This window comes from Acartia tonsa, chromosome 2 (assembly GCF_053477335.1).
Source record: "Acartia tonsa isolate MP-2025a chromosome 2, ASM5347733v1, whole genome shotgun sequence".
Taxonomy (NCBI): Eukaryota; Metazoa; Arthropoda; class Copepoda; order Calanoida; family Acartiidae; genus Acartia; species Acartia tonsa.
This window is the reverse complement of record NC_137261.1, coordinates 19,641,784-19,654,335: the sequence shown is the minus strand read 5'-3', so window position 1 is coordinate 19,654,335 and position 12,552 is coordinate 19,641,784. Positions and strand designations below refer to the sequence as shown.

Below are 12,552 nucleotides of genomic sequence, written 5' to 3'. Positions count from 1 at the left end.
AAAAGAGAGGGAGAAATTTTGAAAAAAGAAAGAAGAATATAAAGAAAATCACAAAACTTTTATAAATGATTATACATATATGTCATTTGTAGCAGTACTGACAAACAGACGGACCTAGTAAATTATATAATTGATGCTCATTGGTAAAGAGAATTTTCAGCTATTTATCTTGAATAGCAGCTGAGAAGTTGACGTTTTCTTTATTCCACTTATTACAGATGTGAACGGGCAGACTGATATTTCTAATCATAGAGTAACTTCGCTATTAAAAATATTGGCTAAATATACTGATCATTATGATTGAAAGTCCTTTAAAAGGCTCTGATGATAAAATATTTTCAATCCTTAAACATGTTAAGTCAATATTATTTCTTTTTCCTTTTGAGTTTAAGAATGAACCTAGTAATAGTGTCTAACTTTTTATCTTTGTGACGTAACAAAAATCCATCTCTTTTTTAGGGGTTTCCTTTCCAACCTCCCCTCTCATCCTTCGATTTTTGTTACGTCACAAAGATAAAAAGTTAGACACTATTACTAGGTTCTTTAAGAATACTTGTTTTAAATTCCAAATTTGGCCGTGCAAAGATATTTTCCTATCTGGAGTTTCTGCTAGATAGACTCGTTTCCGGCTCATCTTTCCAACACTGAAATAATAATTGTAACACTTTGATTTACTTTTTTTGTTAATTGTTTAATAGCAGCTGCGCTCCTAGCATCTAAGCATCTGTATTCGAGGGGGCAGGAAATTTGCTGAAGCTATCCCAAGACTTTAATCTAAAGTTTAATTTGGCCTAATAGTTTCCAGGACCTCTGCGAAGCTTCCTTAAACTAGAGAATTTAATCTGTTCAGTAATTTTCGAAATCTTAAGCTTTAGAATAAAAAAAACTTTACTACATTATATAATAGGATAAGCGACTATGACCCTAGTGGAATTAGGGCCACTTAAGTCGGCGGGGGAGAAGGAATGCTATAAGTCAACCTTGCCACTTTAAATTTTAGTAGAAAATTCATATTAGGATAGTAAATTTTAGTAGAAAATTCATATTAGGATAGTTGTGCTTATTGGGATAGCCTGCTTCAAAATGGTTTTTAATCTTTCCAGGACCTACAAGAAGTGGTTAGCGAGATCCTTAGGTACACACAGACAGACATTCTGTTATTTTTATTTAAGAATCTCTAACATTAAAAATAAGGTCATAGTTTATATCTACTTTTAAGTTATTGTTCAAATTTTCAATATTCTACAGAGGGACAAGTACAAAAATTCGGATTAAATATTTCTTAATAACTTTTGGGGCCAGTTTAATTAACAGCCCAATGCCCAACCCCTCCTTCCTGATATATGGTAAGAATATTTATTTTTTAGTAGTACAAGTTTAGTAAGTCAGTGTGTGTGCAAAACAATATTAAAATACAAAATTTTTATTTTCAAGGGTAGGGAATCTTAAAAATCATCTTGCAAGTTTTGTAGGTGCATTTTTATTAGCATAGCTTCTATATTTGTGTTTTTGTCTGTCATATTACTTTATGTATGCGCCAATGTGACGTCATGCGGATTTCTCTCTCTATATCATTCTATTTCTATCAATCTCAATCTTTATTTCATTCTATTTTTTCCCTTTTTTGTTTTCTTGTTTTTTTTTATTTTTATTCTTTTTCTTACTTCCCTTTACTTTTTTCCCCTCTGCTTTCCTTATATAAGTTTAGCTTATTAACTTAAGTAGTTATGCTACTCTTGGATGAAATCGTCCTTGTTTTTATAGTGAATCTACTTCACAATATTCAGTGTTCATTTGGTCAGTAAGTTACTAGTGTCCAGTTTATTCATTATATTCAGAGACAATTATATTAAGTAGTAAGGTTTTTTGTCTCTGGGGACTAGTGTAATAAACAGCCAAATGTCCTCTCCAACCCTGTATGAAACGAAATCATCCCAGATCCGTAAAAAACACAAGTTTATGTCTTTGTGATAAACAAAACTTCACTGCCAAAAATTGTAAACTTGTTCAACATTTCTTTTGAAACTGTGCATTTGATAGGTATTTTTGTTATTTTCCTTAAACAATTTTTAAAATTCAACTTTTCAAGAATAATTTTTGGTGTTTAGACATTTTACAAATGGTCCAATGGATATAGAATATACGTGGATATTATGGCAGGGGAAAAATTGTCGTCAAATTTAATTTCTAACATGGAACGTATTTATTGGTCAATTCATTCATTCAGTAGGAGGGAAGAGGATGGGGTTTAGGGGTAGGATGTGGGGTATCATATTTTAGCCCGCTGTGATTTTCTATGTAACATTGATATTTAGAACCGCCAAAAATTGTTGGTCATACAGCTAATATCTTGAACAGATCTGACCAAAAAGTTTAGAAAAGTGTAAAAACTTTTCTTTTAATCAATTGCCCCATAAAAAGTCTGTCCTTGATCCCTTTACAGTAAAATGATTCATCTAAAATATTTCATTCCTTGCTTTGTCAAAATCAATAAATAACATAATTTTTTAACCTCTTTTGCTGACCAAAATTTACATATTTTTTTTTTATCTATTAACACAATTATAGTACTACTTTTTTTCATTTATGAAAATAAAATATATGTAGGTTTTTGAGATGCGTAGCTTTTCTATAGGTATCAGCTTACCTCACTAACAAAGTAATATTGTACACCGTTTTTAGAGGGCTTTTAGAGTCAAAGCTATTGGAGTATATTATTGTGTATGTTAGATCACAACCAATTTTTAATAGTTTGTACATTGTACAATAAAAACCTCATTTTGATTCTTTTTTCATTCAATTTCAAAAAGTATATACCTGTACAACTCTATGATAGTTTTTGGTCTTGTAAATATGGCCGAAATGGTTAGTCTAATTGTGCTTTCAAGGAAGTTATATATTTATCTTGGTGTTGATAAAGGCTAATTTACTTGCCCAACTTTTTAAAGCAATGCTCCTAGAGGTTAGGAAGTTAAATCTTATTTCTAAATATTTTCAAGCTACCTATGAAGAAGTATGTACTTTTAAATTATGCTAAATTTTGTCGTCTGAATCCAATCTGAAATAGTTTTATCCTTTGATTTGTCAAAGTGAATAAATCACAAGGAATGACATATCTTCAAAAATCTTGTAAATTAAAAATTCCTCAGACAAAACTCTTCAAAGATATTCAATTTCTTTCAAATTCAAAATAAATTAAAATGTGAATTTGTGACCTTCTGAAATGTTTTATTGGCAGATTATTTTTTATATACGCTTGGAGTTAAATTTTATTTCAAATTAAAACTTATTGAAAAAATTAATAATCAATCGTTAAGGTTTTTTTTTTTCAAGCAAAATAACTATAGGTTATTACTGTGTAGTACTTTTCATATTTATAATGGTATAGTTTAAGGTCATTACCTCCCTCGCCCTTCTTGTTTGTAAAACCCCTGTAGACAGTGGGGGAAGCTGCTGAAGATAAAATTTCTATTATTAAATTACATGCAAAATATCCTTTCAAAATTTAATACATGGCATTTATATGTTAAACTTATCTGAATAGACTTGATATATATAGATGATCAATCTGACCCAAAAATTCGGTAAACCTTAAAAGATATTCCTAGCAGACAAACTCCTTTGTTTTGTTTTTTGTATTCAAGTAATATAAGCGAAAATAATTTTCGATACTATAATTTCTAGAAATCTAACTTTGTCCTAAGGAATTAAACTGTTCAAGTTATTTTAGGAAATAAACCTTTTTTTAGTATGTCTCTAGATTATCTCTATTCGTATCTGTCTTCTTTAAAATTTAAAATTTCTTTGTAATGCAAAGTCTTACAAGGAGCGTAAAGAACTGATTCCTTGGTAAAAAGAGACCTTCCTTTCCTAAGCATTTTAACGCTAAAGTCGAACATATCTGTACACGCGCCTTAGATCTTTATTGGACAGGAAATGAATCAAGAAGTAGTTATCAATCGCATCGTATTATAGACAGCTTTCCACATATAATGAAATAAAAAAATTGAAATATAAAACCAGTTTCGTTAGCCCCGATGGGGTCAAAGGCCCGGGCTAATAAAAGTGGTATTAATGATATTATTTTTCATTTTAAAATCCATAGAAAGTTTTCTATAATACGATGATATATATCATTTTTTTCACCTATCCCTGTGTTCCTCGTGTTAATATATAATGTCAGACAGTGTTTTGGAAATAATTAAATGTCAATGATTTTATATTTTTAATTCTGCTCTGCAATATTCTTTATTAGCGGTTGTCCATCTTACAATTTTTCATTTTAATATTCACGAAAAGTTGTCTATATTACGATGCGATAAATAACTATCATTTTATATTTGATTTGAAGTATTTCAATAGTTTAAACTGAGAATTAAGAGTAAGAAGTTGTAGAGTAATGTCTAGACCAGTATTGACATAATCTTTTACAGCTAGGTTGATAGATATTTTTCTCTTTCATTATAAACGTTTGATCACTGTTTTAATCATAGGGAAACTATTTTGCTCACAACTTTTCATAAAGCCAAAATTCTAAAAGTCATTAAAGTAAAAGAACAGAGGGGAAAGAAGTCAAATAACTTTGCCGACTTTAAATAAGGTCTTTGAATATCAGCCACTAACGTCGAAAACATTAACATAGACAATTTGCTACCAAACGAAAATGTTTTGCAATCATTTGCAACCAGGTAGTTGTCTGTGTTCTGTCTTTACTTATACATTAATTGGCTTTATCTCAATGTGAGGCTAAGAAAACCGTAACTCTTAGGCTAGCATTGGAAATATTTTAACTAATAATACAATTTTTGATTAAGATTTAAGTTAATAAATTAAAAGAGCTAAAAATAAAACATCTTAAATGGTCTGTTAAGAAATAAGTTTTGTTTATGCCTCCCAACTGATCAATTCTATATCTATAGTATTTGTAACAAAATAACATGGAAAATATCAATTTGTAAAATATCAACTCAACATATTTCAGCGAAATAATATTATTAATCTATTAGTTATATTTATATGAAAAGAATGAATTCGGTGCTTTCCTTTAAAGAGCCTATTTTAAAAAATTTAAATAAGGGGAGAGGGGTAGTTTATTTTTCTAGGTTCAAACCCCGCGGGCTGCAGGCTTGCCAAGAACCTAATATGATCTAACCTAACCTAAAAATAATAAAGAAACAAATGAAAAACCACCAAAACTAAAGGGTGGAAATGGTGTCTGTGCTCAAATACTCCGTCAGCCGCGACTAAGATTCAAATTTAAATCCGTTTGAATGCTATACAAAATTACAAAATTCCGTATTTTACAATTAGTGGTTGAAAAGGTTTGAACACTCAACCAAATGAACTAACCAATGAAAATTCAATGAAAGTCCCCAAGGTTGTTAAGCCAACGAATAAGAAAACGTTAATGTAAGACTTTGGGGACTAGTGTAATAGACAGCCCAACATCCCCTCTATTCCTGATAATGTTCAGTTACGTGTGTTTGAAAAATATTATCTCAAAATAATCTGTAACAATTAATAAACTTACCTTTTCTGTACATTATCACTAACAATATAAAGTCCATTTTGTCCCGCCGCGGAGCCAATAACTCCCTCCTTGTTTAACAACAAAGTCTTTATTTCTGTAATTGTACAGCTCGTTATAAAAGTAATCTTGATATTTAGAATAAATCGATTCCTATCCTATTATGTAAAATATTCTCTATTTTGGGATTGTTTTAGGCTATTTATTTCAACATTAGGTGTGCTTTTATTAAATTTATTTATAAATTTTCGAACAAAGAGCTCTTGGATAACAAGGGCGTAACCACTTGTATATTATACAGTGGAATTGTTGAAGAAAGCACGATTTATTATTACTAAAGTATTGGAATAATAGCATAAAATTATCTAAAGACAAAATCTAAGGACAAAATTCCCTAAATCATACTGGAAACTGATGAAGCTTCTTTTAAATATATACCCTAATCAGTTCAGTGATTAGTGAAATATTTTATTACTTACACCCACACTTACTTTTAAAATTACAGATTCCTTTAACTCCCAGCCAAGTTAGGCTACCCTCATAATTCTATTAGATTAAAAAAAAAATTCTGATACTTTAATATTTCCTATGATATTTTGTACTAATATGAGAAATAATAGATTTTTGTGCCTGATCCATCCTGCCAGTGACTGTCAGGACATCCCCCTTCATCTCAGCTCCCACTCCATCCTCTCCCATCGTAGAGTTGGTCATAGAACTAAATAAATTAATACAGTTCCTTAATTTTACTTCAATGTTCATCTGATTCTTGTCATATAACTATAAAAAGTTTATGAAATATTAAACAAAAATATTACCTCTAAGGAAAAATTTTAATGCGGGGGTAAGTAATAACCCCCCCCCCCCCCCTCCCATCTTCAATTGTTTTTTTGGGTAGGGATGGGGTAAAAACAACTCTAGTAATATTAGTTCCATAGGAATCACTATAAATAATTATAATTACCTTATAACTCTTGTAATATTAGTTCCATTAGATTCACTATAGTTGATAGTATCACTGGCACTGCCACTAACTTCAATCACTGAATTGTTCAAATTTTGTCACTAATAATTAAAAAAGAACATACACATATATATTTAAAAACAAGTCACAGGTAAGGTAATGCTGCTTTGTAAGTTTAGTATAAATGAAAAAAAATGCAGATAATGACATTTTTTTAACATTCAACTGGAGAAAAGTTTATGGATTACTTAATTTCTTTCATTTTAATATTTGTCAAACTATGTTACTTTTAATTGTGGAATATTGAAAATAATTATGATAACCTGCTGCAAAATCTTCAGGTTTTGCAATATGACCGTTTGTACTGGCCTGTACTGACTCCACCTCCAGATCCTGCAGGTCAGTCTGTCGGTCAGGCTGCAAGTCAGGCGTGCCGGACTGTGGACTCCGCAATACTGAGCACATTTCACGTCGTCCCGCCCTAAATAAGGTAATTTTGAGATAAAGGAAAAAGTAATTTGATTAAAATTCAATTTGAAGCTCTATATAGTGCCCATAAAAAGGGGATAAATTTAAAAACTTTTTGCCGAAGTATTCCTAATGTTGTTATAATAAATAGAATAGTTCATAATTCTAATATGACGTCATTCAAGATACTTCAGTCAAAATTTTTAAAATGTATGTATACCCTTTTTTATAGGCACTTAAAAGAGCTTCTTAAATTTTTTAGTCTTATAGTTAAAATTTTATATTTTTGAATTATTAATCAATAATTAATAAAGTCAATTTGCATATTTCTTGGTGGCTGAAAAAATTATATACTTTCAAATCAAATTATGCTGGTCTCCTAATAAGGAAGAAGATAATTTTTAACTTTTATTTTGTACTTTTCCAGATACACAAAAATACTCTACAATTATACCTATAACTGTAAATTTGCCTCGACTACCTATTTCTTTAATGAAAACTAAGTTGCTTGAAAATTTAATATATTTTTAATATATTTTTGATATAAACTATAAAAATAATTTTTCACTTTTTCAAACAAATTATTGCTTGGTTACAATTACTCCTCTTTATTGACATAATTATCTTTAATGTAAATAAATAAAATTAAAAAGCACAAATAAATCATCAAGATTTTTCTAAGGTAGGTTGTGATTAATGCATTTAAATTAAGCATAAAATATTATAGATGAATGGGTAGCAAAATAAATCAGCTTCAACGATATTATTAGATGAAAAATACTTATTATTAAAAAGATATTTAAGGAAAGAAAATCAAACAATCAGTGATTGTATCCAGTAAATTTTCTAAAATTGTTGGACTATCTATAATACAAAGTAGAATGATGTCTGTCCGTCCATCCGTCTGTCTGTCCGTCTGAAGCTTATGTTCTCGGTAACCACTGAACCGATCGGATTCTACTCTTCAGGGTATATACCTATTGGTCCTGCGGTGGTTTTAAGCTATTTTCTTGGGGGGTGGGACACCCCCAACCCCCCCAAAAACAAAAAAATCCCCCCCCCATTTTTTTTTTTTTTTTTTTTTTTTTTTTATTTGCTGAAGATTTCCTAGGTCCTTTGTTAAAAAATATTTTTAATTCCAGCATTTATTTTGAATGAAAGAATAGCAACATTCTCTCACTAAAAACAATAGATATTAATTTTTTTTATCACCTCTTGGGGCAAAGCCCCTAGAGGCTAGGGGCGAAGCCGCTAGTTGATTTATAACTTAATAGCCCGTATAAGATTTTTTAAAAATGTTTTCATATTTTTTTCCAGTAAATTTTCTAGTATACTATAAAATGTCAAATACTTAGTTTCCCTCAAAGTTCAAGTGCTTCTATTGTAAAAATTGAAAGCTCAGCAAAATTTTGTAATTTTCTCGCTCAAGAAATCAGATCAATGGTCATAGAGTTCGAATATATATACAGCATGACCCTCGAAAAAGTATTTTTAAGCATCTGCAGCCCTTATTTCTCAATGAATTATTAAAAAATGCATATGTCCTTGTTCTCTATAGTATTCCACGTAAGTAGATATAAAAATATTTTTTTTACCTCCATTAACACCGGAGATTTTTAGTGCTAAAGTTTTGAAAAAGTGACTGAGGAAAAAGTAACTTTTAACATAAAACGACTTTTTTAGCAAAATTAAGCTAGAAATCCTTTTATTTTTGTTACTAGCAGAAACTTTATACAAAAATGAAATAAAAAATTTAGTTTTTGAGTAAAAAGCATTTTTTTACACATATTTTTTGAGTCTTTTTAGTTTAATGATATTTTGAAAAACTTACTTATTAGGCAAAATTGTTTAAGATTAAAAAACCAAATAAATCTCTATGAATATAACAGGAAAATTGTTTTTGTTTCACAATCCTAACTTTAATAACAAAAAAGTTATAAAGAAAATAAAAATAAACATAATGATTTTTTAGTCTAAAAAGCTTAATTTACCCCCTATTAAATAATTGAGATGTCAGAAAAGTAGGCGGAGCAACTGTCATAATTAATCCTTTTCTATAAATAAGGGTTAATAAATAACCTAAAATTTGCAAATAACCAATTCATTCAGTAGTATTTTTTGCCATTAAAAATTTATATTTTTTGGTGGAATAAAAAAGAAATATTTAGTTAACTTGTTTTTCTTTGTGTCTCATTATTCAGTTGCCAGAAAAACATAATATAACCATCCAAAAAATAAGAGAAACAAAAAAAAATTCTTTTTCTCAGTCACTTTTTCAAAACTTTAGCTCTAAAAATCTCCGGTGTTAATGGAGGTAAAAAAAATATTTTTATATCTACTTACGTGGAATACTATGGAGAACAAGGACATATGCATTTTTTAATAATTCATTGAGAAATAAGGGCTGCAGATGCTTAAAAATACTTTTTCGAGGGTCATGCTGTAGATTACATTAATATTTGTGTATTTTCATAACTTTTTTATCAGCGTCTTGGGGCGTGTTTTAAATGAAGTCGTAATAACTATTTTTCATCAAAAATTCAACGGGAGGTATGGAAACCCAGATTACAAAACTGGCTAAAACGTCTGAAATTGAAGCTCTTTAAACAGTAATAAGTTTATATGTTCATAACTACAAATCATTAGTAAAATAACTTTTTTCTACTTCTAGATATACATATATTCTACCTATTACAGTTTAACTTTTAACTAAACTTAAATATTAAAATTACAACTAATCTGGTACAAATTTCAGATATTGTTGTGCTTAAATCTTAATTTAACATTCTAAAAAGTTTGATACCGTTTGACATGCTCGTTCTTGTTTATCAGTTGTAGTTGACGCCTATGTATTATGGGCAATCTTGTCCTTGTCAAATTATGGGTAATATTTCTTTCAATTATAGAAAAGGACAATTAAATGCAGGTTTATTAATATGAAAACAAGGATGACAACATCCATAGTGAAACTCTGGCACAAACGAACTTTAACACTTGTAAAGAGTGTCAGAACTGAACAAGTCTAAACAAAATTGCAAGTAAATTTGTTGCAAAACTACCTAAATACAAGGTACTGTTTATGGACATACTTATACTTTTAAGATTCAATTATAGAAAAGCTTTACTTATAACTTTATACTATGTAGTCCTAGGAATCCAAATTCCAAAAACAAGTCTAAATTAATGATAAGAGATATACGTAGACACTTCTGTAGATTAAAATTATTGGTTGAATATTTGGATACTGCTAATTTTTAACTAACCAATCAAGATTCAGTAAAAGTACCCAAACTTTTCGAGCCAACAATTAGGATTGCGTTGCTTAAACTTTGAGTACCAATGTAATTTATATTCCAATGACCCCTACCTCCTTAGAAGCGCACTCTGTTTGAAAGGCTAGTAAATGGATAAACCCAACGAATAGAGTAGATGCGCTGCTGTACTAATAAATAACTGGAAATTAGTGATTGCATTGCATAGAAAAAATTGGCAAACCGAAATTAATTCCAAATTTATAGGTATTAATTTTCTTTTTCTATTATTCATAAACTTCCAATTTTCCAAACCCTATTTTGTTACAATTCAAACAAAACAAAACAAAACACAAAACCACACACACACACACATGGATATATACACACACACTTTTATTCATACTATATGAACTTATACATATAAAATTAGTTTTGTCAATGAAACTTGTACTATTTATGTAGAGAGAGACTCATCTTTGAGCGCACAAAAGATATTAAATGCAGGGAGTAAGGGAGGGGACAATGGATCGAATATTCAATTTTTAGGAGTCTCAGACTTTGGGTACTGGCTTAAAGGGAATGTACAAGAATTTAGCAGTTTCTGACAGACTCTGGGTACTAGCGCAACAAATGCTGCAACTCGTGTGTTAGTTTTGAATATTGCAAACAAGTATCAATAAACTTGATTTGTTGTGATGTGGCTGGTTTTAACAATTTTTTTCTCTCCAGAAAATATAATTTCATGGATAACAACTTTATTGTGATATTTGTTTAATAACTATTCGAAGAACCCAATTAAATTTTGGGTTATGGGGCTATGGGTTGAATGGGTTCCAGGGAGATTTTTATAGTTATTAATTACAGAATGATTATGTCAGTCTGATGTGCTTGTAATCTAATTTTCAAATGAATGCTTTTTTCTTGGAACTCTTTTCTTATTTTATAGTTTTCAGTATTGTATTAACTCTCCCTTTATAATTTCCTTCATATTGTCTGGATTAAACTGGATTTTACAGTCTTTCAGCGATAACTCTTAAATTGAATTAATTGCCCATTGTCCCCTCCTTTACTCCATGTATGAAATGACTAGATCCAATGTACCAAAGTAACAAAGTGAATGGACAATGCGACCACAATATTAGTTAGAAAGTGTAAAGTTTTGGTACGAATAGGAATTTATTTTTCATTTCACCAAATTATGATAAGTTAGCTAATTAGCTAATTAGGATAATGCTAGTCCTTGGGACATTAACATCCAAAAATTTACAAATTTTTAATTATCCAAAATCAAAATTGTTTATCCTGTCAAAAGTACTCCACATAATAGCAGTATTAACAATTTCCCTTTGTATGATATAGGTTTCATAGACTTCACTACTAAATAGTTACAAATATATATTTAAATACACACACATACTTAAAGGCCTAAAGACACACACACACATATAATATACAGACATACAGACAGTATGATCAAATAACTTTCTCCATATATTATATATATGGTGAAATATAAAAACTTGGGTTGCAAGCATTTCTGCACTTAATAGAACCGACAAATCAGAAAAACAGTTGATTTTATAAACCCAAAAGAAAATAGCTAATTATAATAAGTCATTAGTGAGGGTATTGATTTTATTGTAGCCAGTTTTTGGATTAGCCCTTACATAATATAAATGGTCAAAATAACCAAATATTAGGATATTTTGTATGGTTGCTTTTAAAAACTTGGAATACATAGCAGAGAAAAATTTAATAATTTGACATTGAGAATAGTTGGCTTTAGATACAATGATATTTAGATTAATCAACTTCAGCAACAATTTGACATTTTGAACATATTTGGTGTTTTCACTGAATGTTTCTGTTGAGCCCTGTTAACCCCCAAACTTCCGCCCATAATTTGTTTATAAACTAGTTACTATAAGATAAGGATTGGTTATTTTTTTTAAATCTAGGATCTAACCATGAGGGTTCTATACAAGCGGTGCCCTAATCCTGAATGGTTACCCAATATAACCTAGCCTAACCTTGCCACCTTAAGTAACAATACAACAAACGAAAAACTACTCCTCCCCAGGATATTCTTTATTTATTTTTAAGTTAAGGGTAGATGTTTATAAGTGCCCAATAAGGTACTTTATGTGAAAGCGCAATTTGTTCTTATTTGATATTGGCAGTACTAACTTTTTATGGTATTTTTATTTAAGTGGAAATGGTATATCACTTGAAAAACTTGGGCCACAAAAAAACTGGTATACACCAGTACGCTGTGTCAAAGGAAAGTAATGAGTCCACATTTTTTATTCTCAATTGTCCTAAAGCATATAAATTAATTT

At 29.7% G+C, this 12,552-nt stretch overlaps 2 protein-coding genes across 2 annotated transcripts in view; both read right to left on the bottom strand.

Annotated features, from left to right (window-relative positions):
- LOC145306512 (uncharacterized) overlaps positions 1 to 12,552 on the bottom strand; it is a 370,409-nt gene that overhangs the window by 329,756 nt on the left and 28,101 nt on the right. The gene's annotated exons all lie outside the window — the stretch shown is intronic.
- The window catches only part of LOC145312421 (uncharacterized), a 43,373-nt gene continuing 30,890 nt past the window's right edge, over positions 70 to 12,552 (bottom strand). The window contains exons 2-7 of the mRNA XM_080151656.1: positions 6,815 to 6,972; positions 6,492 to 6,570; positions 6,158 to 6,245; positions 5,531 to 5,598; positions 554 to 644; positions 70 to 114 (exon numbers count right to left, since the gene is read on the bottom strand). Of these exons, the coding sequence (XP_080007782.1) occupies positions 70 to 114; positions 554 to 644; positions 5,531 to 5,598; positions 6,158 to 6,245; positions 6,492 to 6,570; positions 6,815 to 6,956 (513 nt within the window). The 5' untranslated portion in view covers positions 6,957 to 6,972. The remainder of the gene's footprint in view (positions 115 to 553; positions 645 to 5,530; positions 5,599 to 6,157; positions 6,246 to 6,491; positions 6,571 to 6,814; positions 6,973 to 12,552) is intronic.